At 52.1% G+C, this 26169-nt stretch overlaps 1 protein-coding gene across 1 annotated transcript; it reads left to right on the top strand.

Moving 5' to 3' along the window:
- Positions 1-487: 487 nt before the first annotated feature.
- On the top strand, positions 488-21116 carry NYNRIN (NYN domain and retroviral integrase containing). The gene is made up of 8 exons (XM_055536962.1): positions 488-769; positions 9112-9764; positions 9881-11395; positions 12260-12390; positions 12524-12620; positions 14847-14948; positions 15159-15260; positions 16416-21116. Exons 1-8 carry the CDS (start codon positions 572-574, stop codon positions 19279-19281), a joined length of 5664 nt encoding a protein of 1887 aa, XP_055392937.1. The 5' UTR covers positions 488-571; the 3' UTR covers positions 19282-21116.
- The last annotated feature ends 5053 nt before the right edge of the window (positions 21117-26169 follow it).

Raw genomic sequence — 26169 nt, 5'->3', positions numbered from 1 at the left:
CCGAAACCAAGCCCCCTCTCCCCCACCGGGGTGCCCTTCCTTCCTCTCCCTCCCCCTGGGGAAAGGGGAATGTGGAAGGAAATTAACTTTGACCCCCGGATTCTGGCTCTGGGCCCAAGACTTGAGTGGAAGGCAGAGGTTTTCAGGACCCCCGCCCCCGCCCGTCCCTCCCCGCCTTCCCCCGCCCCGCCGCCTCCCTCCGCGCCCCTTTAAGCTCCCGGGCAGACGCAGCTAAAGTTCATCCTGGAGGGGCTGGCGCGGCGGTGAAGCGGGGGAGGGTGGGGGCGGAGGGAAGGGCGGCGGGAGCCCGATCAGTCCCACCCCCGTTGCAACCCCTGGCAGGAAGAGATTGTCGCGGGAGCCGCCGCCGAAAGGCTCGGAGCTCCGGGGGAAGGGCGCCCGAGCCGCGGCGGGTGGGTGCGCTAGCCGGGGGTGGGGTGTGTGTGTCGGGGGGACCCAGGCCGAGGCGGGGGCGCGCCGCCCGGAGGAGGGGGCGTGGCCTAGGCGCCTCCGGCCCGGGGACGCCGGTGACACTGTCGGCTCCCTTCTTCCAGGGGCGGGCGGGGCAGCCATGCTCCTGTCCGGGGGCGACCCTCCGGCGCAGGAATGGTTCATGGTGCAGACCAAGTCGAAGCCCCGGGTGCAGCGGCAGCGGCAGCAAGTGCAGCGCATCTTCAGGGTCAAGCTGAACGCTTTCCAGAGCCGCCCGGACACCCCCTACTTCTGGCTGCAGCTCGAGGGACCTAGGGAGAACATGGGCAAAGCCAAGGTAAACAGCGTCTGGCCTCTTATCACTTCCAGCCAGACCTTTCTCCCTCCCTTCGCCCCACTTCCCTCCCCCCTCCCCACCAACCCGGGAGGCAAGGGTCCCCAGAGGCCCCCCGACCTGGACTGGGCAGTATGGCGGGCAGGTACTGGGCCATTCCCTGCCTCTCCACTTCTGCAGCCTTGGGTCCTTCCCTCTGGTTCCTTCTTTCTTTTCTGCCCCACCCCTCTCTTGCGTGTCACTTCAGTCCCTCAAGTGTGTTGAGAAAGGCTCTGCGTTGTGTGTCCCCCCCAGGAGCCCTCCCTGGCCAGGGGCCCGCATTTATAGCCTATTCCTCCATCGGGGGAGCAACTTAAGGTCTGGTATTTCTGTAGTCTGTGCAGCATATCTCTTTGTTCTCCACCCAGAGGCTGGAAGGCCCAGGTCTTTCTGCCTTCATGTAAGTCTCCTTAAATCCTGGGCTGCGCCTCGGAGCCTGAGTGCTGGGACTGGAGGGGCCATTAGAGACTCGGCTAGAGAAATGCTGGCATTTTACAGATGAGGTATTGGGGACTGGAGAGTGTCAGGGGCCTCCTGGAACACTTAGGGTAGGGTAGGTGGAGGTGGCAGGGGCTCTGGGCTCAGCGCCCCACACTCTTGATGCCCTAGGCGGCCTCTTGCAGGGGCTCAGGGGCAGGGGTGCAGCTGCTCTGGAAGGCAGCAGGCTTTGGAGATGGGTGGGAATCCTCTGGGAGGAGGGCTGTGGGCTTCAGATGAAAGGGCCTGCTGTGTGGGGCTGGATGCTGGGCAGGCCAGGTCACCGTGTGCCTCTCGCGCGTTTGCTCTAGCTTCTCTCACCCGCTTCTCCTCCATTTGGGCCTCTCAGGTTCCCTCTGATCCCCCGTCATGGCCAAGGTCTCCCTCTTCCCCCAGATTCCTTTATCTTATCTTTTCCTGGTAGGAATACTACAGCCTTCCTCAGTCCCAGACCACCCTTCTCCCCCATGCACCCCACCCCACCCCAGCACACTCCCCTTCCCCAGCTAGGTCTCTACCAGTATCCTAATTGGTCAAGGCCATGGGTGGGGGAGGCCCAGAACACGCTGGCCAGTGGACAGGCAGGCTAGAAAGTTCCTGCCTCAGCCCCTCCGCTGAGCTGCTTCGTCAGCAGTTTGTCCAGTTCTGACAGAGGTGCTGGGGGAGGGGAGGGGTGCCTGCCCACATAGCAGATGTGCAGGAGCCCTGGAGATGCAGACTTTTCAGTAGCTGGGATAGGCGGGTTAGCCCAAGAAGCCTTCAGGTTCTTTGGAGGTCTTAATCTTTTTGTTAATTTGAAAGACACCCGCTCACCCTTTTGTGAGACTGGGATGTCTAGCTCCCCTGACTCCTACTTACATCCTTCATCAGCTTCTCCAGGCTCAGCTACTCCTGCTCCCACTGCTGCCTCAGGGTCCCTGGGGCCACTGACTTTCCCTCACACCCCAGGCCCTGCTAGTGCAGCCAGTGGCTTTCTCCAATCCCCCCCATCCCGCCCCATCCTTTCAGCTCTTTCCCACCTGTTTTCTTCTGGAGAAAAGCACAGTTTAAGATGGAAGCATCATGAGGGGTTTGGGTAACTCCCTTCCTTATTGTAAAGAATGAGCAGAAAGAAGAGAAGAGTAGAGCTTTGGAGCAGGAGGGCAGGGAACATGGGGAGGGTGAGGTTTTGTTCTAGAAATAGGAGATCTGGGCTCAATTTGCTGTCACCAAGTTAACTGCTGGGACAGAGGGGTGTGGTGGAAAGAGCTGGAGATTGGGGTTTGCTACCTTCTAACTGGCTGACCTGGGTCAAATCACTGACCTTCTCTTGAGCTTATTTCCTCATCTATAAAACAATGTAGTAATACTCACTTCATGAAAGAGTTGTTAAGAGTCAGCTGAAGTAATGCATGCTTACTTTTGCAAATGTGGAGAGTTATAGGGTAGAGATGTCAGTAAGTGTTGTGGTTAACAAGCTATATAACTTTGAATGAGTTCTTTTCCCTCTCTGAGTCTGTCTCCTTGTCTGTGAAGTGAGAGGCTTGGATGAAATGCTTTCTAAGGTTCAGAGATCTGATGCAGGAAAATTTCCCATGTATAAGGATGTCTTGAGCAGCTGATTGGTGGCTCAGTGGTAAAGAATCTGCTTGCAATTTGGAAGACATGGGTTCAATCCCTGGGTTGGGAAGATCCCCTGGAGGAGGAAATGGCAATCCATCCAAGTATTCTTGCCTGGAAAATTCCATGGACAGAGGAACCTGGCGGGTTACAGTCCATGGGGTCGTAAAGAGTTGGACATGACTGAGCACACAAGAACTATGTCTTGGAGTTTCCATGTAGAGGTGCTGTGGCTGACCCCAATCCCAGCTGTAAGGACACAGAACCATGCACCTTGATAGTGAGTTGATATACACAGCCAGCTGGCAGAGAGAGCTCAGTGAGACTGAAGCTTGTGGGATGGAGAAGGGGTGATGGATGTCCTGTCTGTGAGGGAAGAAGGGGTCAAGAAGGGTACGGGCTTCTTTGGAGAAGAGCTCAGGTGTGTTTTTCTATTATATGCACTGGTTTTCTAGGAAATCTCTGTAGAACTCGAAAGTACCTTGAAGTAGTTTTCTTGTGGTGGGATTTAAAAAATAATGAAGGCATTGCTGGAAATCACATTTCCTAGGCAGCAAAAACAAGCCCTGGGGAGGTGTGGCCTTTCTGAGGTGAAAAAGTAGAAAGGAGAGTTCTTAGTTAATGATCAGAGTCTCTCAGAGACAAGCCCTGCTCAGCTTTTCTGTCCTCCTTGACAACGGTGTGAAGAAGGGTTGGGTGCTGAGAGAACAGGTGACCGTTCGAGATGATGGAATGAGGTGATGGGGAGCTCGAGATTGAGACGGGGAGCCGTGGGGCAGGGTGTGGTCTGCTCACTCTGGGCTTGGCTCTCAGGTGCGAGTCTGCCTGTTCCTGCCCCACACTGACTGTGAGCGGTACCATGAAAGCTGGCAGTGGCCAGGGGTGTGCTGAAACTGGCTCCTGCTGACCCATTATTGCAAAGTCTTGGAAGTTTTTGAGCCAGTGGAGTCCTGTTCATAGTTTGAAATCAGCCAGGATGGGAGTAGTTACACCACGGAAACTGGAAAATGCTACAGATCAGGACTGCCCTCCTCACAACTGGCTCCCTACAACTTACCTGCACACATAATTGTGTTGTGAGCACCTGATCCTTTTCCTTTAATTACTTGTTTTTATTTATTTCTTAAAAGGGGTGCTTGCGCATATATTTATCTCTCTTCCTCTCGAGCTTCCCTCCCACGTCCTTCCCATTCAACCCTTCTGGGTCATCACAGAGCACAGAGCTAAGCTCCCTGTGCAGTACAGTAACTTCCCACTAGCGATCTATTCTACACATGGTAGTGTATATATGTCAATATACTCTCTCAGTTCCTCCCACCCTGCATACGTGTGGCTGATCCATGTTGTTGTACAGCAGAAATGACATTGTAAAGCAGTTACACTCCAATTTTAAAAAGAGGCTTATTTACATTTATTTTTATTTAGTTTTTGGCTTTGCGGCATGCGGGATCTTAGTTCCCTAGCCAGGGATTGAACCCGTGCCTCCTGTAATGGAAGCAAGGATTCTTAACCACTGAACTGCCAGGGAATCCCTCCTTTATTTTGAACTTAATTTTTCTTTATCAAAATAGTAAAAAGTCCAGTAATTTTTTAAAAGTCCACAGTATAATGCAGTGATTCCTTGCCTTGTCCTGCCAACTCCCTCTTCTGTGCTCTTCCCTGTAGAAAATATCTGTTCTGGAATTTATGCATCTCCACATTCCTAAAAAATATGTAGATCCTGTATCTTTGGATTAATTTTAGATACCTTTTTACTTCCTATTATTATAGGTGAGGGCTTCCCTGATAGCTCAGTTGGTAAAGAATCTGCCTGCAATGCAGAGACCCTGGTTCGATTCCTGGGTGGGGAAGAGCCCCTGGAGAAGGGATAGGCTACCCATTCCAGTATTCTTGGACTTCCCTTGTGGCTCAGTTGGTAAAAAAAATCTGCCTACAATGCAAGAGACCTGGGTTCGATCCCCGAGTTGGGAAGATCCCCTGGAGAAGGGAAAGGCTACCCACTCCTGTATTCTGGCCTGGAGAATTCCATGGACTGTATAGTCCGTGGATCGCAAAGAGTTGGACACGACTAAACGACTTCCACTTTCATTATAGGTGAGGATTTAGCTCCTTTATATTGCCATCCCTTTTTTCTTCCCAATACAACTATATTTCATTTTCTGTTAAATCTGTATTTATTATTCGCAACATTATGCCCATGCAAATATCACTCACGTCTAAACACTGAAGTGTACTATGATTAGATTTTCTATCTTACTTTTCAATTTTTCTGAGGTAAAGAGCTCACACCTTTCCTGTTTGTTTGTTTTCCTTTGAACCTATTGCTAATTCTTATATAACTTTCAGTAGCTGCTCACGACAATTTTCTGCAAGGATAAGATTTTGATTCAAGGTGGCCTGTTACAGATTTTTTCCTGGGGGCGCCCTTCTTTCTGTCTGGTCAGGCTTGCGTGGCTATCATCCTGAGACTCCTGTTTGCTGTCATTCTTGGCATCCTTTTGCCCTTTTCTTTGTTAAACGCCTTGTTTCCTGAACGCTGTGTCTTTGTCTTGGGTTGGTGGGGCACGTCTGTCAGTAGCGTCATTAAGTTAGAAAGATGGTGCTGTGCTAAAGATCATGCTGATAACTGAGGTCGGCCTTCCTGTTTCTGGAATTCCACTCTTCAACCTGAACTAGATGCCCTCTATGCCTCCCAGAACAATGCTTGATACATAGTAGATGCTCAGTAATGATTTCTTGAATGGATGAATACATTCTAAAATTTCTCTCCACAATCATTCTGGCGATTGTCTTTGCTTTTTTTCTGAGTTGGGTCTCCTTTCTTGGTTTTTCTTTTCTTGATTTGCTGGAAAATGCTCTTCAGTAGCTTCCTGAGAAAGGCTTTAGAGAAGGTAGATTCTTGGGGTTGCATATCTGAGTATCTCCATTGCATATCTGAAGGTCACTTGATCGACAGTTTGGCTGGTATCGAATTATACATGGAAGATTATTTCCCTTCAGAAGTGAGAAGGCATTAATCAATTGACTTCTTGCTTTGGGGACATCTGAAGCTGTTCTTGGTCCCTGGTCCTTTGATGTGAAGTGTTTTTTTCTCTCTGGAAGTTTGTAGTTTCCCCCTCTCTTCTGAGATGCCCCAGAGAGACCCTTTTGTGTGGGCATCTGTCTTCATCCATTGTTGGTTACTATGGCTGAATCTCTGAATGAGAAGAATGAGTTTCTCTGCACTCACTGCTCACCGTAGACCTCACTGTTGGCCTTCCTCTCTTTCTTCGTGATTTTGTATGGTACCCACACTCTCAAGTACACTGATCAGCTTCTGCAGAACAAACTTCATTGGGTAGGGTGGTAGTTGCTCAGCCTTTGTGTAGTGGAGTAGGTAGGCTCCCAGATCTAACTGCTCCTCAAACTACTTTATCTTAGTCCACCTTTTATTTAAATTTTTTTTTTTAATTTACTTGGCTGCACTGGTTCTTAGTTGCAGCTTGTGGGATCATCAGTCTTTAGTCGTGGGACGTGAACTCTTAGTTGAAGCATGTGGGATCTAGTTCCCTGACCAGGGATTGAACCCGGGCCCCCTGCATTGGGAGCATGGAGTCTTAGCCACTAGACCACCAGGGAAGTCCCCTGAGTCCACTTTTTAAAAAATGTTCTCCTTCACTCCTAATTCTGGAGTTTTTTGGATTCTCCTTCAGTCCTAATTCTGGAGTTTTTTGGTGCTGCCATTTTTTTTTTTTTTTAACTTTTTGAGTATTCTACAGTGTAATTTGGTGTGCTTCTGGAAAGCAGACAATGAATGGTAACTGACTTATGAGAAAGAAGAATCCTAAGTCAGGACTGATAAAGTATACAGCAGTAGTAAGCTGTCTGGTGGTATTATTTTTATTTAACTTATTGACCGATGACTCACAGGACACTGGGCAATATATTTTAACAAATACACAACATTTTTCGGTGTGTACTTCGTTCCTGCCTCTTCTCTACTTCTCCTCTTGGAGAAAAAGGTCTGGGTAGGCTTAAAGCAGGAAAATTGCTCCAGATATTTTCTCGATGTAAAGGTCTGGGTAGGCTTAAAGCAGGAAAATTGCTCCTGATTTTTCTGGATGTAAAGGTCTGGGTAGGCTTAAAGCAGGAAATTTTCTCCAGATAGTTTCTCGATGTAAACACCTTTTTCCTTATCTGTTTTTTCTCTAACGCGCCATTAGCTTCTTTAGTGGCTCCGTGGTAAAGAATCCACCTGCCAATGCAAGAGATACAAGAGACTCGGGTTCTCTCCCTGGGTCAGGGAGGTCCCCTGGAGTAGGAAATCACAAACCATTCTAGTACTCTTGTCTGGACAATTCCACGGACAGAGGAGCCTGATGGGCTACAGTCCATGGGGTCGCAAAGAGTTGGACACGACTAAGTGACTGAGAACACACGCGTATATAGACAGCATCGTGGTTAAGACCTCAGACTTTGGAGTCAGAGTGCCTGAGTGTCCCAGCCTCTGTGTGACCTCAGACATGTGTCCTTTCTTGCTCACCTAAAATGGGGAGGATAGTAATTTCCATATAGGTCTGAGAGAGGAATCAATGAGTTGATGTATGTAAAGAGCCTGGCACCTAGCAAGTACTCAGTAAATATCAGTTCAGATTTATTATTTTGAAAGTCACCTCATTTCCAATCTATATTTAAATTTTCTTTCTTTCCTTATTGGCTGCTCTGTGTGCAGGCTGTTCTCTGGTTGCGGTGGGTGGGGGCTAGTCTCTGTTTGTAGTGCGTGGGCTCCTCGTTGCAGTTGCTTCTCGTCTCTTGTTCGCACGGGCTCTGGGTGGGCCAGCTTCAGTAGCTGAGGTTCCTGGTCTCTAGGCCACCAGCTCAGTAGGTGTGGCACATGGGCTTAGTTGATCCATGGCATGTGGGATCTTCCCATGACCTGGGCCAGGTGGAAGAGGTAAGCTCAGACCTGAGCAACCTCGCTCACCCACCACCTGGCAAGGGTGAGTCTGACCAGGTGGAATAACTCTTACAAGTCTGAATACCGTGAACCCCATGTGGTCTTTGGGATGGCTGTTGGAGATCCAAAATGGAGCATTTGTTCCTTATGGATCTGTCAGGGGAAGGCAGGAAGAGGGATGACTATCGCTGACACAGGGGTGAGGAGGCGCTTGAGGATGAATGCAGTCATCAGGGTTGGCCGATTAAGAGGGGATTCCCATGGTTCCTTGGAGCCCGTGGGGTCATGCTGGGGGAACTCAGTCAGAAAGTGGAAGAACCCAACCTCTTCCATCCCAATGCCCTCTAAAGACAGAGTGTGTGAGCCCTGGAAACATGAGGGTCTGGTGCCCAGACAGCCAGAGGCCACCCTTCCGGCTCAACCATTGTATATATCTGTGGGGATCCCTTGGATACCAGACCAGGGACTTATCTTCTCCTCTGTCCCGTCTGGGCAACAGAGTTACCATGGTTACAGTTACAGGTTGTGCCAGAGAGCTTCTGCAGGGGGATTAACCAGAATCTCACAGGATTACCCCGTAGTCACTGTGTAGTCAACCCGAGGAGGTGGAAAGAGCTCTGGTTTCAGACTCCGACAGATGGCAGCTGTGGTCTTCACCCAGTCACCGCTGACTGTGTGTCTCTGGGTCAGCGATATGGCCTTTCTGAGCCTGAAAAATGGGAATAGACTGTACCAGGCTCAAGCTAAGCACTTCTTTTGTATTAACTCACTGAAACTTCATGATAGCCTAATGAGGGGGAAACCATTATCCCCATTTTACAGATGAGGAAACCTAGGCAAAGGGAGAGTTAATAACTTGGAGGGTACTCAGTAATGTGCCGTCTCCCTCCCCTCAGCTATTTCACAATTCTAGAATGCCAGGGTAAGACTGGCCCTTGGGAGTGTCTCATTTAATCCAGCTTTTTACAGGTGAGGAGACTGAGCCCCTGAGAAGGTGATAGTTTTCACAGTACCCCTAACGTATTGAGGTCAGGTTGGAACTAGAACCAGAACCCTTGACTCCAAGCCCAGGTACTCCCCTCCCCCATTTGTCAAAGCTCCCTGGAAAAAGATGAGAGTGTGAGGAGGCAGGACCAGGGAGAGAGGGCTGGGTCCCAGGCAGGAGTTGGGGTAGGGGGATGGGTCATTTGGCTTATTAGTGAGCAGGGGGAGTGCACGTGCTTAGTGAGGGGAGTGAGCGCCAGTGACGGGCCCCTAACAGCTGCTTCCTTCGTGTTCTCCCCACCGGCTGCAGGAGTATCTGAAGGGCCTGTGCAACCCGGAGCTATGGAAGGAGGTCCGCTACCCAGCAGCTCTGCACTGCGCCTTCCTCGGGGCCCAGGGCCTCTTCCTGGACTGCCTGTGCTGGAGCACCCTGGCCTACCTGGTGCCCGGCCCCCCGGGCTCCCTAATGGTGGGCGGGCTGACTGAGTCTTTCGTCATGACCCAGAACTGGCTGGAGGAGCTGGTGGGGCGGCTGCGCTGGGGCCCGGCCCCTTTGCTCACTCCCCGTGGCATCTGGGAAGCCGAGGTGACCCGGGCCTTTGGGGCCCTGGTCTGGATCCGTGGTGACCAGTATGCTGGGGACCTGCTGCAGCTGCCCCCGGCGGTCCAGGAGCTGCTGCTGAGCCTGGTGCGGGATGCCGCTGGCAAGGAGGACATCATCCAGTGGCTCAGCCGCATTGGCACCTCCGACTCCCGCTCAGACTCTGAGCTCCTGATCTGTCCAACCCACCAGCAAAAGGAAGGTCCAACCATGGTGGCCATGGGAGACGGTCCTGGCCCCTTTGTGGAGATGGGGAGCCCAGAAAATTCAAAGAGATTAACCAGCCTGGGAGCCACAGGGGCCCTAATCTCGGGTACCCCAGGCCTGAACACCCAGCAGGAGACAGCAAACCAGCTGGTCCGGTAAGTTCTAGAGAATCAGTTTGGCTTCTCTCCTGTTTCTGCGCCCCAACCCCAGGGAAAGAGTTTGGGACCTAACTCACCTTCCCACCTTTCCAACAAACTTGGGTTTCCTCCAGGGTCACTTCCAACAACCAAGGTGGTGTGGACTGTGCTCGCGAGGAAGGGTCAGTGCAAGCTAGCAGCAGCCAGGACTCCGTGGATCACACCCAAGCCTCGTCCCAGCAGAGGCAAGTCCGAAGAGGGGAAGACAAGCTCCCCCTCCAGCCTCCAGTATCAGCCCTGAGTGTGTGCTCACCCTGGAAGGCCTGGACCCCAGGGCCAACCTTTGCACCCATGTGGCCAGGGGCTATTGCTGCTACCTTCTGGAGGATCAATGAACTGCACTCTCTTCACCTGGCCTGGCTCCTGTCTCAGGCATGCTTCAGTTTCCCTTTCTGGCAGAGGCCACTGGGCCCCATTCAGTTCAAGCTGCCAGGGCAGAATCCTTTGCCCTTAAATCTGGGATGGAAACAGAAGGAGCTGGTTCCCCTGCCCAGTGTGGAAAGCCCAGACTGTACACCAGACAGTGGGCCGGGAGGAGAGGCAGCCCTACAGAACTGCCCAAGGCCAGAGACCCCCAAAAAAGTCATGAGTTTACTGGTGGTCTCAGGAGGCTCAGGGGTAAAGGATAAGTCTATCCCAGGACTTCCACAGATAAGGCCACCTTTGACCTCTACACCCCAGCTCCAAGCCAGAAGTGAGCTGGGGGATCAAGGAAGTGTGCAGTGGGATTGTAAGGGGCCAGAAGAGGGGCCCGTTCCAGCGCCGCCCACTGGGCAAGGGGTGCCTGCTGCTCAAGGTTGGCTGACAGCTCCGTCGGGACCTGACTCTAAGACAGTGCCTGAAACTCTCAAAGTGCCCATGGCTGCTGCAATGCCCACAGCTCAAACCCCATCCACAAATCCAGTGCTGCCTGCAGCCCCCAAAGTGCCTGAAACCCAGATGATGGCGGCAGCCCACGAAGAACGTGCAGCCTCCGAAGTGCCTTCAGTTCCAACAAAGCCAGAAGCTCAAGTGGTGCCCACAGCACAAAAGGCCGCTGTGGGTGAACCAGCGCCTGCAGCTCCCCATACTCCCACAGCTCAGAAAAGGCAGGCAGCCAAAACATTATCTGCAGGTCCCCAGACATCCAGAGCCCAGACTGGGCCTGCCCCTAAAACCGGACCTACAGCTCCCAAAGCCCCTGCCGCCCCCCAAACTTCCAGAACTCTGAAAACGCCGGCGGCTCAGAAGGCGCCCGCAGGTCCGGGGTCCACCCTGGATGCAGGCAAACTCCTGAGTGAGAGCCAGTCTCTGTCAAGGGGCAGTGCTTCCTTCCTGAAGGGCCAGGGGCAGCCTGGAAGTCAGGGGCCACAGTGCAGTGGCACCTTGGCTCCCAGTAGCAAGCGCCAGCCTCAGGTGGAGGGACTCCTGGGGGCTGGGGAGGGGACCCCAAGGCAGCCGACTCGCCACCCACAGGCAAGCAACACAGTGACCAGTTTCCAGAGGTATCACGAGGCCCTGAATACACCCTTCGAGCTGGACCTGTCAGAAGAACCCGGGAACCCGGAGCTGCGGCGGGTGGTCATTGATGGCAGCAGCGTGGCCATGGTGTGAGTAGCCACGGGCCTGGGGTGGACTGGGACTGCCGGGGAGCTCAAACAGGCCGTCCCTGGGGGCACCCTGGGGTGCCATGGGGTTTGAGTGGGGGAAAGGGGAGGGACAGGCACGTGTTGAGCAGCTACTGCGTGCTGGGCGGTGCTCGCGGAATCGACATAGCAGCCTTCGAAGGTGGATTTCTGTTCTCCCTTAATAGAGACAGAAACAGGCTCAGAGAAGTGATGCATCTTGCCCAAGCTCCCAGAGCCAGTAAGGGGCCCCGCTGGCCTTTGGGTTCAGATCTGCCCAGGCCCAGAATCTTTCCCTTTCAGCCTGCCTCACATAGCAGGGGGCCTGTAAACCTGTTTTCAAATGTTCAGTCCAACCCTTAAGGCCCAGCACTGATCTCAGTGAGGATTTTCCTCACCGTGCCAACCTGTAGAGATCAGCTCCCTGCACAGCACTTCCTGCTATATATGTATACGTCAGCATGAATACATGCAAGGTGTCTTCATTTGCCCGCATCGTAGAATCTGTGCTGAGAACATTGCCAGCACGCGGTCGTGGGCAGCAAATGTTTGCTTCCAGCCCTAAACTGAGCCCTTTGGTTGTAGAGGTTGCCCTCTTCCTTTTGCCCTGGAGGCCCCTACACACACATGCACACGTACACAGAGCAGGTGAGTGGACCCAGGAGGTGCTCACTATTTGAAGAGGGAGGGAAGGGAGAGAGCACGGTTGGTGCTGATGCTGGTGCCCTGGCATTTCTGATGCTCTGTGCTGTCCTGGGCTGGTTCTGAGGGAGGGTGGAGAGGCAGGGCCATTCCTAGGGCAGAAAATTGCTCCCTCATTGGTACCCCTAACCCCAACCCCACCTCCAGGCACGGTCTCCAGCACTTCTTCTCCTGCCGGGGCATTGCCATGGCGGTGCAGTATTTCTGGAACCGGGGACACCGAGAGGTCACCGTGTTTGTACCCACCTGGCAGCTGAAGAAGAACCGGAGGGTGAGAGGTGAGCTGTGCCCTGCCCCCCAGCCCCTCCGGTGTCACCACGCCTTCTTTTTCCTTGCCTTTCTGTTCCCATCATAGCCTTTTCCTCTTGGCGCTTCCTCTGACCCTCACTGTCTTCTGCCTTTCATTTCCAGAGAGCCACTTTCTGACAAAGCTACATTCCCTCAAGATGCTTTCAATCACCCCCTCCCAGCTCGAGAATGGCAAGAAGATCACCACCTACGACTACAGGTGTGTGGCTTTGCAGGCCTTCTCTTGTGGGGCCCCGGGCTTGGGCTTCACTGATGTGTGAGGCAGAGTCTTGCTTCATCTGCTCTGGGGAGATGGAGGCGAACATGTCAGAGGGTCTTGTCAGAGAGGGAAGTGTGGTGCATTGGCCCTCTGTAGGCAGAGGGAGGAACACAGAGAGGAAAGGGCTCCAAGATGGTTCTATTCAAGCCCAGGGACTGTTCCTGAATTTGGGACTCTGCAGTCCCATTTCTCTGAGTTAATAGGCTTTCCTTTCCCATCAGCTATGGGCTGAAACCCTCTACTGTCTTTGGATGGGACTAGCCCAGGTGACTCCTGGTGCTTCAAGCAAGCTGCTTCCCCCAGCAGCTGATTTGGGTGCCAGTTTGGGTTGAAGCTGAGGTTTTCTCAAGGAATTGCTACAGTCTTTCCCTCCTACCGCCTTGGCTCTGGGAGGAGGTGTGTGTGTGGCTGGAGCCCTGGCTCTGAAAATGGAGTCAGACTGCCCCTGCCTCCTAGCTAAAGGCCGAATGACTCCCTATTTGTCAATCCTGTAGCACGTGACTGCAGGTCCAATGTGCACATGGGATCCTGTGATGCTGCTTCTGTTGGGGGCAGAGAAGGCCCTCCCAGCTCACTGGCCCTGGGCTGGAGTCGATGCCCAGCAGGCACAGGTCTTGGCTTCACTTAGACACCTCCCATGCCAGGCAGGAAGAAGTTCGGTTCCTCCCTAAGACATGGTATCCACTCAGCCTTCAGGTTTGGGTGGGGTAGCTCAAGCATCCTTCCTTCAATAGCATAGACCCTAAGCATGCAGCTTAGATCCTACATAAGGTCGTGAAAGTGAAAGTGAAAGTGAAGTCGCTCAGTCGTGCCCGACTCTTTACGACCCCATGAACAGTAGCATGCACCAAGCTCCTCCGTCCATGGGATTTTCCAGGCAAGTGTACTGGAGTGGGTTGCCATTTTCTTCTCCAGGGAATCTTCCCGACCCAGAGATCGAACCCAGGTCTCCCGCATTGTAGACAGATGCTTTATCGTCTGAGCCACAAGGGAAGACTCTCAAGTGTTAGCTTAGCTGCTCAGTTGTGTCTGACTCTGTGTGATCCCATGGTCTGTCCATGGGGTTCTCCAGGCAAGAATTCTGGAGTGGGTAGCTATTCCCTTCTTCAGGGGATCTTCCCAACCCAGGGATCGAACCCAGGTCTCCTGCATTGCATACAGATTCTAATGCCTTTTAATTCAGGCCTGGGTTTGAGGGAAGATAGCTTTTCTGTGGGGCTTCCCAGGTGGCGCTATTGGTAAAGAACCTGCCTGCCAACACAAGAGACTTAAGAGACACGGGTTTGATCCCTGGGTCGGGAAGATCCCCTGGAAGAGACCATGGCAATCCACTCCCAGTATTCTTGCCTGGGAGATCCCATGGACAGAGGAGCCTGGCTGGCCCCAGTCCATAGGGTTGCACAGTAGCGGACAAGACAAGCGACTTAGCATACACGGCTTTTCAGCAGAAGGGCCCTCTGCTGGGCACTTGTGGGATTGCATGGTCGGGGCTGCTGGAATTGCTTGCTGCCGCAAATGCTGAGAAGTAGGTAGCCTTTGCTTTCTTTCCTGGTCACAGCCCTCTTTCAAGGAGAAGTGATCCTTGGAAAAATGGATATGTTTACTCAGGTAGGTGTTTTTACATGTGTATAGATGCATACATATGTATGTCAGTGTGGCTTGGCATGTACATGAATGTTGTCAATTGGTGAAGAATAATCATGGAGTTTTGGATGTTAATATCTGCTGTGTAGCAGGCACTGAGCTAGACACTTAAGCACATTGTCTCATACAGTTTAATTCTCAAGGCAATCAAGGGTAGATCTTATGTTTGATCGACAGGTATGGAAACCGAAGCAATAAAGAGGTATGTGTGGATGTGGATAAGGCGTGGGTTTCTGTGTGTGTGTCTAAGCATGTGTATGTGAGTGCCTATGTGTAAAATAGGGGTCTTTGTTTGCACAGACAGCTGGGGGATGTGCATCTCAGGCTGCCTTTCCAGGGGCTCGTGGTTCTCCAGCTAGCTGCATAGACGAGGATGGGCTCTCAAGCCCTGGCTCCCTGACTATCAAGGGCAGGGTTTTTGTCCTGCACTTCTCAACAGGAAGCTACAAGTTCAGTTTCTCAGAGGACTGGGGAGGTGAGAGGCTGGGTACTGGGTCTATAGTGACCCCCCTCTCCCTGCAGGTTCATGGTCAAGCTGGCAGAAGAGACAGATGGCATCATCGTCACCAATGAGCAGCTCCACGTCCTGATGAATAATTCCAAGAAACTGATGGTCAAAGATCGGTGAGACGGCTTCCATGAGATTGGGCTGTTCCTTCCCTGTGGGTGCCAGATAGCCCCTGGCAGGGGACGGTTGGAGACAGGGAGAGGGGCCTTGGACCAGTGCTCACCAGCACCTGCTGGGAGGATATATTGGTCTCAGCTCCAGCTGCCAACAGGGTGTGAGTGGTCAAGAGCTCCATAGTGACCTTTCTTCCTCTGTCCTGGGCCCAGCCTGCTGCCCTTCACCTTTGCGGGGAATCTCTTCATGGTGCCCGATGACCCCCTGGGCCGTGATGGCCCCACCCTGGATGAGTTTCTGAAGAAGCCAAACAGGTAATGGGCTGGACCTCCCCAACCCCCTGCCACCTCCCAGCTCCTCCTGGGACTGACCAGAAGCTTCCCCTTGGTGCTAGCCAACATTTGTTTAGTGCTTAATAGTGAGCAGAGTGATTTGACTTTTTTAGGTCTTTGTACTTCCACCCACATCTGCATCCATAAACTAATTACAGTATGGTTTTAGTTTACAATCTTGCACGCACGCTTGAGTACTGTACGTATCCTTCCACAGCTGGCATCTGTCCCCACGTTTGATTGTTTTTCCCAGGTGCACGCCATGTTAGTTCCTGTGGCTGGCTTTAACGTCCATTCTCTATTGCATTGCATGAATGCCCGACAGGTTTACGGGGTCTCTGATGGGAGGCCATTTGACAGTTTCCGTGTTATGCTGTGGGCACCCGTGCTGCAGTGAACCACCTCATTCTTGTTTCATTGCATGCAGGGGGAGCTATGTCTGGAGTATATACCAAGAGGAATTTTTTCCACGTGTCTTTCCCCCTTTGACCCTCAAAGCTTGAGTTAGATAGGTGTGACCACTATCCTTATTTTACAGATGAGGAATCTGAGACTCAAGTACTTTCCCCAGGTCACTGTGCTGGTGCCGGCAGAACTGATTTGCAGTAACTCAGTTCCTCTGGCTCCCACCCACTCTGAGCCTCCCAGTTCCCTGGGCCCAGCAGGGGACTGTGGTTGGCACCTTCTGGGCAGGGCACTGCTTCCTGGGTCAGGTCTCCCAGTCCCGTTTCCCCATTTTGAAGAAAAGTGCTGTGGCCGAGGCCTGTGTGCTGTGCCTCCTAAGCCCCTTGTCAGGCCTCCTTCCCTCTCTTGAGCTCCCCTGGCTTGCTCACCCTAGAGTCTGGTTGGAAAGACCAATCATCTAATTCTTATCAAACCATTGGCTTAAAAGTGCTTGGAAATGTCACTTGGTCAATGAGGTTTTGATTAAATAAGACTTCAAAGCCCAGATGAATATCTGACGTTGCGGTTTAGTGATGCTGGGGCTGGAGGGAGTATCTGGGCAGGTCGTGCTGTGTGGGAGGCTGACCTGGCCTCAGGGGCACTCAGCTGTTTGGTTTCGCCTCAGGTGGCCTCTCGGGCAGGCTGTCCCCAACCTCCTCCATCAGACCCTTCTGCTCTGCTGTTTTGCTGTAGGTTGGACACCGACATTGGCAACTTCCTGAAGGTGTGGAAGACCCTTCCTCCCAGCTCGGCCAGCATCTCTGAGCTGAGGGACGACACGGACCCTGGCCCCCCGGAGAGTCTGCAGAATGTGGAAGAAGTCAGGGAGGAGCAGGAGGAGGAGGAGCGACAGGACGAGGAGCAGAGAGAGGAGCAGGAGATGCAGAAGCCGGCTGAGGAGGAGGAGGAGGAGGACCTGGACTCTTCGCTGATGTCCGTGTTCAAGGCTGAGTGCCCTTCCCTCTCAGAGGAAATCCTCCGGTGCCTCAGCCTCCACGACCCCCAGGACGAGGCCCTGGACATCGATCTCCAGCCGGCGGTGGCCTCTCCCTCGCTGGGCATCCCCTGGGATGGAAAGGCTCCCTGCCAGCAGGTCCTTGCACAGCTGGCCCAGTTGACCATCCCCAGCAACTTCACCGCCCTCTCCTTCTTTATGGGGTTCACGGACTCCCACCGGGACGTCATCCCCGACTATGAAGCCCTTGTGGCGCCCTTGCACAGCCTGCTCAAGCAGAAGCCGGACTGGCGGTGGGAGCTGGACCATGAGAAGGCCTTCCTGGCCCTGAAGCGAGCCCTGGTGTCTGCCCTCTGCCTGTCTGTCCCCAACCCCCAGCTGCCCTTCCACCTGGAGGTGACGGTGAGCCAAGTGGCCCTGACGGCCGTTGTGTACCAGGAGCACTCGGGGAGGAAGCACCCTGTAGCCTATACCTCAAAACCCCTCCTCCCTGATGAGGACAGCGAGGGCCCGCAGTCAGGGGGAGACAGCCCCTACGCCGTGGCCTGGGCCCTCAAGCATTTCTCCCGCTACATTGGGGACACCCCCGTGGTCCTGGACCTTTTCTACGCCTCCCGGACCTCTGTGGACCCTGAGGCGTGGGACGGCCGCAGGGTTGCCAAAGCGTGGTTGATCAGATGGGCCCTCCTGGTACAGGACAAGGGCAAGAGAGCGCTGGAACTGACCCTTCTGCAGGGCCTGCTGGGGAAGAACCGGCTGCTGACCCCCACGGCTTCCATGCCTCGGTTTTTCCAGGTTCTGCCTCCTTTTTCCGACCTGTCCACTTTTGTCTGCATCCACATGTCGGGGTACTGCTTTTACCGGGAGGATGAGTGGTGTGCGGGCTTCGGTCTCTATGTGCTGTCTCCCACCAGCCCCCCTGTCTCCCTCTCCTTCTCTTGCTCTCCTTACACCCCGACCTATGCCCACCTGGCTGCCGTGGCCTGTGGCCTGGAGCGTTTTGGCCAGTCTCACATGCCCGTGGTTTTCCTCACGCACTGCAACTGGATCTTCAGCCTCCTCTGGGAGCTCCTGCCCCTTTGGAGGGCTCGGGGCTTCCTCTCCTCTGACGGGACCCCACTACCTCACCCAAGCCTGCTCTCCTACATCATAGACCTCACCTCTGGCCTCTCATCCCTCCCGTTCATCTATCGAACCTCCTACCGGGGCTCCCTGTTTGCTGTGACGGTGGACACCCTAGCCAAGGAGGGTGCCCAGGGGGGCGATCAGTGTTGGAATTTGCCAAACGACGTGCCGGCCCCCGTAGTGACTCCCCGTACTGTGTGCAAGAGGCCTGACTTGCTGGCGTTGCAGCGGAGCGACAGCACCCTGGCTGATATCATGGCCAAGCTGCAGGCCGGGCAGAAGGTATCCAACTCCTCACCCTTCAGTTCTGCCTTTAGCTCCCTCAGCCTCGACAAGGAGAGTGGCCTGCTTATGTTCAAGGGAGACAAGAGGCCCAGGGTCTGGGTGGTCCCGCGGCAGCTCCGGAGGGACCTGATGTTCGCTGTGCACGATGGCCCCATGGGGGCCCACCAGAGGCCCGAGGAGACCTATAGGAAGCTGCGGTTGCTGGGGTGGTGGCCAGGGATGCAGGAGCACGTGAGACATTACTGCAGGAGCTGCTTGTTCTGCATCCCCCGGAATCTCCTAGGCAGTGAGGTGAAGGTCATTGAGTCTCTGTGGCCCCTCAGGTCCACCGCCCCCTGGTCCAACCTGCAGATTGAGGTGGTGGGCCCGGTCACCGTCAGCGAGGAGGGCCACAAGCACGTGCTGATCGTGGCCGACCCCAACACCAGGTGGGTGGAGGCGTTCCCGCTGAAGCCTTACACGCACACGGCTGTGGCCCAGCTGCTGCTTCAGCATGTGTTCGCCAGGTGGGGCATTCCCGTGAGGCTGGAGGCTGCCCAGGGCCCCCAGTTTGCCCGCCATGTCCTGGTGAGCTGTGGGCTGGCCCTCGGAGTTCATGTGGCCTCCCCGAGCAGGGACCTCCAGTTCCCCTGCCTGACGAGCTCCGGGGCCTACTGGGAATTCAAGAGGGCCCTCAAGGAGTTCATCTTCTTGCATGGCAAGAAGTGGGCGGCTTCCCTGCCCTTGCTGCACCTGGCCTTCAGGGCCTCCTCCAGCCAGGCCTCGCCCTTCCATATCCTGACAGGGGCCGAGGAGAGGCTGACCGAGCCCCTGTGGTGGGAGATGAGCAGTGCGAACATTGAAGGGCTCAAGATGGATTTATTCCTGCTACAGCTCATGAGAGAGCTGCTGGAGCTCCACTGGAGGCTGGCTGAGAAGACAAGCGAAAAGGCTGAGAATAGGCGTTTCCAGCGTGAGAGGCAGGAGAAGGAGTGGAGCGTGGGGGACCAGGTCCTCGTGCTGTCCCTCCCCAGGAATGGCAGCAGTGCCAAGTGGGTGGGCCCCTTCTATATCGGGGACCGGCTAAGCCCGTCCCTCTACAGGGTCTGGGGCTTCCCCACCCCGGAGAAGCTTGGGTGCATCTATCCTAGCAGTCTGATGAAGCCCTTTGCCAAGAGCGTCACCCCGCTGTCCTTCAAGGTCTTGGAGCAGTGAGCTGGAGCGGTGGGGGAGCCCCCTCCCAGGGTCCTGGGCTGCTGCTGCTAGGTCTCCCCCTGCCCCCAGGCATGCTCGCACAGCCTCCCCACCCCTACCCCCGGGACTCTTCACTGTGCCTTTTGTAGAGAAGTTACTTCACAAAGCTTTGCTGAACTGCCTTGAACTGGGGACCAGCGTCCCTATGAAGCATCCCCAGTATGGGGTACTGGGAGAATCTGCTGAAGGCTGTCAGATGTGGGCCTCTGGCAATTCTACCCTGGGGAGCAGAGAGTTCCTTTCCCGAGGTAGACCGAGTTCAGTGTCTCTCCCTGAGTGAGAATGTACACGTACACACGCACAGCTCAGAATCTTACTCCTGGCTGTCCTTACCACGAAAAGGTGTGGCTCTGGACCTCAGAATTGAAACCACATTCCCCTGTCAAACAGAAACCCCGGATACGGGCTCCTCCCCCGTCTGTCCATTTGGGTAACCTTTGCCCTTGAAGCCGTAACAGCTGAGACAAATCCATGCAGGCTAAGGAGAGGCACCCATCCTCGGTCTCATGGACCGCTTTCTCAGGCCAGGCTAGGCCTGCCCATTGACCAAGGAAGGACTGGCAGTCCTGGGCCCCGAGGCTTAGAGCTGGGGTGGGAGGGTGGCCAGCCAGGTGGGCTCGTCCTGCCTGTCGGCTCCGGAAGGGCAAGGGGGAGCGAGTCAGCCTACCTCATTTGACTCCAGCCAATGGAGACACTCCCTGACCCTGGCTTTAAGGACATGGACCCTACAGGAGTCAAGGATCTCGATGCCAAGTGTGGCATCTCTACCTGAAGAGCTGCTTTGACTAGACCAAGGGGCCCAGGCCTCTGTTTCGGGTTGGCGGGGGGTCACTGAAATGAGCAGTCTGGCACAGTGTGGTGCTGGCGTGGCTCTTCATTCCAGCCCCACCCTGAAACCCACAGCCTCCTCCCACCGCCCCTGTGCGCTGCATCCCCAGACCCTACAGAGTGTGGCTGCTTTGTCTGGGTTCTCCCATCCCACCCCAGTCCCCTTGATTTGCCTTCTGTGTAGAGACAATCCTGGCCCTCCCCTGGCACCCCCCAGCCACTCTTTGCAAAAGATCAGTCACTGGGAGAGTGCATTTCCCACCGGTGTGTGTGCCTTCACTCACCCTCTGAATTGCTGCTGCTGCCAACAGAGAGGGTTCGAGGTGGAGGCCAGCACTGTGTCACTCTGGCTGAGCCTCTATGTCGTTTAATTTCTCTGAAGCTGAGCCGGTCTCCTTGCCTAGCTCATGTTGCCAAAACACTTGATATTGCTAGAGCCAGAGTAGAACTTGCCATCAAGTCCACTTTGCTTGTTTTACAGCCAAAGGAAAAGGCCCAGAAAGGGGACGTGACTTGCCCAAAGTCACACAGAGTTGGTGGCTGAGCTGGGACCAGGATTAAGCTTCTTAGTTCTCTGTTCACCGTAGATAGGGGTTCAAGTGAGAGAAGCTCTTAAAATCCTATACCCATCTTCCATCCAACTCCCCATCTCCCAAATCTTGTAGACAAACTACTTAGGTGTTGCCCTTAAACCATTTCTAGCTGTTAATTCTGTCCAGGAAAGAACGATTGGGTGACAGCTGAGACACTGAAAGGTGAGCCGTGGGGTTTTTAGCAGATACCTCTTTCCCCTGCCTCCTCCCGCTGCATGTCCCCCTCCTCTTCCCTTCCTCGTCCTCCCTCTGATGGTCTGTTCAACCTCATTCTCCCTTCCCAGTGCTGTACCCATTCCCCCGTTAACCACATTTATAATACTATACCTGTTTGTGACCTTTTTTTTTTCCATTTGATTTGTCAATAAATGGATCAAAATGGAGCTAATGTCCAGGTTTTTTGTTTATTTGTTTTAACTTTAGACTCAATTATGGGCTTTCTGGTGGCTCAGATGGTAAAGAATCCACTTGCAATGCAGGAGACCTGGGTGGAGAAGATCCCCTGGAGAAGGAAATGGCAACCCACTCCAGTGTTCTTGCCTGGAAAATTCCACGGACAGAGGAGCCTCGTGGGCTACAGTCCATGGGGTCACCAAGAGTCGGACACAACTGAGCAGGTGGGAATGAAGATGAATGAAGGCTGGTGTAAAAATGGCATCCATGCTAAAGCAACTTGACTGTGTTGGAAATACAATAGAACTAGGTTTGAATGCTGAATCCATGGCTGTGACCTATGTGGTCCTCTCCTGAAGTCTTGGTCTCCCCATCTGTCTAGTGCAGGCTAACAATTCCTAAATTTCGGATGGTGCAAGGATCTTATGAAATAATCCATTTAAAGAGGCTCCTGTGGGGATGGAGTAAGCCTTCATCACTGGGATGGACTGCATGTTTGCAGATTTATTTTGTCCCCTCAGATTTATAAGCTGAAATCTCAACCCTTAGTGGGATGGTATTAAGGTGTGGGGCTTTGAGGAGGTAATAAGGTTTAGATAAAGTAATGAGGGTGGAGTCCCCAAGATGAGATTAGTGTCCTTGTAAGAAGAGAGAGAAATTGGAGCTCCTCTCTCCACCACTTGAGGATACAATGAGCAGATGGTCATCTGCAAGTGAGGAAGTGGGCTCTTATTAGACACCTGATTTGCCAGCCCCTTGATCTTGAATGTCCAGCTTCCAGAGCTGTGAAAACTGAATTTCTGTTGTTTTTGTTATAGCAGCCACAACAGACAAAGGCAATCACACAGCTCATATTTCTCTTCCTGTCCTAGAACGCTGGCTGTTATTGCCCCTCAGGCTCAGAGATCTTCCTAACCCTGGCCAAGCTTCCACACTTCCGGTGTCTACTTCTTGCTGCTCTTCTCACTTGTCCATTCAGCACTGGTCGGGGAATGGAGGGGCAGGAAGGAACCCTCCTTCCTGAGAACTCCCCGGCTCACGTGGTTATGGTCACTTAGTGTTTACAGAGCATATCTTGTGTGCCAGGCCCTGTCTAGTGTGGAGTGGGTGGAGGTAATGGCAGTGGCATGGTCTCTGGTCCTTTGGGGCCCACTGCCAGGTGAGGGAGGCATATCAACAAGCAAATGCAGTGCGGAGTGGTAAGGGAAGGAGCATGGCGTAGGAGCCCACAGCACAGGAGCCTGAAGCCTCTGCTCACACATAATCCAGAGAGGTCTTGTCTTCCCTGACCCCCTTCACTGAAAATAATGCATGTGCTCTTAGGACAGGGCAGTAAGTGAAAGGTTCATAACTCCTAAGAGGAAGTTGATCCAGGAGGGGCTTGGCAAAATCACTACTTTCTACTCAACAGAACTTTAAGCAATACTCCTGTTTTACACACACTGGCTTATGAGCCTCCTGTTGGTGAGATTTCTCTTCTTCACTGTTGAACAATTTACAAGAATCTGATTTGAGATTCCCCCTATTTTTAGAGGGGCAAATAAAGAAGATGGTTCCACAGTTGAGCACTGTGGGCATGGCAAACCACTAGTCCCTGCTTCTCTCCTTTATACCATCACAGTTTCCTTTTCTCATTTTGGGCACTGGCAGCTGAGTTTGCCAAGTCTCAACCAGAGAAATTACAAAGTCACCAGACAGTCCCAGACATAAACAAAATATAGAGAACATTCTATACTGTATCTCATTCTCACATTAAAAAGTACTTAAATTACTAACATTGTAAATCAACTAAACTGCAATAAATTTTTTTAAGTACATAACTATCTGGTGAGCTGGGCACCCCCTAAGCCTTGATGTACGGTGTTTTCCTAGGGACTCTTTATGATATCCTGTGTTTCTGGGTAGAGGTGAACACATCTGAAAGAAAGAAGCATTATAACAGGTAAATGGCTACAATAAAACAATACAAAAATCCTACCCCCTTTAAAAGATTGTCCAAGAGTCCTTGGGACATGCATCAGTTTTGACTTGTTTCTTAGTTCCTATGGTAACAGTAACTTACATATATTAGATACTTGGTCTGTGCTTTCCAATCCTGTGGGATAGATACAATGTTTCCTCTATTTTGTAGAGGAAGATAATAAGGCAAGGGGAGGTTGAATACTTTGCTGAAGGTCATATGCAGCCTCTAAGTGAGAGGCTCCAATACTCACCACCTTCACCACATTTACTGTTTCTCACACAAGTATATTCACTTTGTTGCTAAAGTTACTTTCTCCCCACTAATCTATGGCCTCTCCATCTTTTGTTAATGTAGTCTATGATTTCTCCATTTCAGCATGATTTCTCCATTTATGTTTGGTCCAGATTAAGACAATTCATAAACTAAAACAGAGCTGGTCTACTTCAGTTGGGTCCAAGAACAATTCTCTTGGCCCTGATCAATTGACTCAAATGTCATGCCCTTGCTTTCTGAGCTATAATGAGAAAAAAGCTGTTTCGAGTTGCTGTTTAGGCATTTTACAGTATAATGACCCAGAGTCTGGACATTTGGATAATGACTTGAGTTTAAGATTCCTGCCCCAAATTACCACTTGCTTTTCCTGGGGCACCTTTGAAAACGACCATTGAGAGTTGAACCTGTATAAAGTTAGTGACCTGCACCCCAATCACCTTATACGTTAACACGCTCTTGCTAGCCTGTTCACATGTGAACTGGGTCAGAGCACTGCCCTTCTTGCTCATTGCCTCCCTTTCCCTGCTCCTGGTTTCTGGGATCTCTAAGTAATAAGTCTTTCAATTTTACTTCCTTTGTGGATTGTACTGTACCTTCAATCAAAACGACTGCAGGTTTTTACTTCCCTAGCTGGGCAACCGAGGGAGTTACTTGCTGACCCCATGTGGTGGCTTGTGCCTCCTCATTTAGCAGATCATAATCTGTATATCCTTAATTTAATATACCAGCTACATGTCCCCCAACACATAAGGGGTGCCATTTTCCCTCGGCTAATAAATGGTGCTATTTTTTAAGTTTCTACACTCCTGTAGACGGCGAAAAATGAATCAAAGGAGATTGCAGTATCTGGATTGCAAAGGACCTAAAAAATCTCATTAAGGAATATGGATTTAATCCTAGACCCTCTCTTTCCCCAACAGTCCCCTAAAGGGCTTTAAGGCAGTGAAGCTCTTTTAACTAGATTACTATGGCAACCCCAGTGTGAAGAACAGACTCACCAAAGGCCAAGGGGCCAGTTGGGAAGCTTTCATAGAACTCTATCTGTGATGTCAGTAGTTTGAGCCAGGATGGGTGGGAAACAATGGATGGAACTGATGGATGTGAGTGACTGGATGGGGGTCGTGGGAGAGGGAGGCAGGATTGTGGCTGGTGTTTCCTTGGGGCAACAGGGATGGTCTATTTTTAGACACAGAGAATGAAGGAGGAAACAGATTAGGGATGAAAGACTAATTTTAGCAGGTTTACTTTAAGGTGGGATGGGCCGTGTACAAGTCTGAGATTTAGGAAGGAGGTTGTGGACAGAGATTAAAAAATGTGGAAGTTGTCAGCACACGGATTGAGACTCGTGCTTTTAAGAGTGTGTCAGGACAAAAGGAATTCTAAGGCAGAACCTCAAGGGAAACTAACATTTAGGAGACGGGCCGGGGTACAGGAGCCTGAAAAAGGCCTCAGCAGAGAGTTGGAGGGAGAGCCCGGAGCATGCACAGTCAGGGAAGTGGGGGCAGGGAGTGCTTCTAGAAGGAGCGGGTGGCCAACAGGGTCAAATGTTAGGGAGAGCCTGAGTGACAGAGGACCAGACGAGAGTGACATCAGTGACGCGGGCGTCCTGTGTGACCAGCTGAGGGCAGTTCAGATAGAGCAGCAGACGCCACAGTTGACTTAAGGGTGTGAGCAACCTGTGTGCATAGATACATGGCTCAAAAGGGGAGGAGAGGTGACGCTCACTAGCATATAAAGCTGAGGGTAACTACATGTCTACCACTGTTTCCACATCCATCTCTTTCTGTTTTAGATTTAAGAGACTTGAGTCTATTTAACAGCTAAACAGAAGGAGGGAGTGGGGAAGGAGACATCGAACCTACAGGAGGGAGGAGAGGAAAAGAAAAGGCTATGTTTGCAGGAAACGGAATCCACGACTGGTGGATGAAGATAGCCACCTTGACAGAGAGAAGGACAAGACTTCTACTGAGCCAGATAGGAGGGAGAGATGAGGAGGACGGTGAGTTTCCGGATACGCTGGTGGAAGGGTGTCTCCTGGGGTTTCTGCTTTCTCAGTGAAGCAGAGTGAAGAGTCTGCTGCGGGCGGTGGGGGCAGAGTTGGAGGAGTAAGAGGTTTAAGGAGAGAACAGAAGTCTTCAGCTGGATTCTGGGGAGGATGAGAAAAGAAGCTGGCTAAGAAAACCACAGAAGAACTGCTGGGAGGATAGAGGACCAGGGGCAGCTAGAGACCATGGATTTAGAACCACAGCATATCCTTCAGCAGGACTTTTCTTTGTAGCAATCAGCTGCCAGGGCGTGGGTGTAGAGAAGGTGGACAGTTGGATTCTATTCTTAGGTTCCTTAAAGTCCTAGGAGATTTTTGTGCCTGGAGAGGAACACTAGCCACCATCTGTGCTTTATTTGTTGTCTAATTTATTTACTTCACAAAACTACTTATGCAAAAATTGTCTATATATTTAAACACTATTTATATAACCAAGTCAAAATCTACACATTTTGCAAATCAAATTATCTAAACATTGATCACAAATTTAAATCTTCCTACACATTTCAGTAGAATCATCATTATAATATGTCAGCTTCTCTACATGTTTCAAACATTTTGGTAAAACACATGTATCTTATAAGGATTATAAACTTTTTTACACTTATACTCGTTATAAAAATGGGTTTGTAAACCCAAGAGAAGGACATTATCTCAATTCAGACCAATTATTGAATTTAGATATCCAATAGAAGAATATTATCTCAGTGAGACGATGTTTTGAATTGTTAATCAAATTATTAATTATTATAATT

This window comes from Bubalus kerabau, chromosome 10 (genome assembly GCF_029407905.1).
Source record: "Bubalus kerabau isolate K-KA32 ecotype Philippines breed swamp buffalo chromosome 10, PCC_UOA_SB_1v2, whole genome shotgun sequence".
Classification (NCBI taxonomy): Eukaryota; Metazoa; Chordata; class Mammalia; order Artiodactyla; family Bovidae; genus Bubalus; species Bubalus kerabau.
This window is presented reverse-complemented; position numbering and strand designations above follow the sequence as displayed.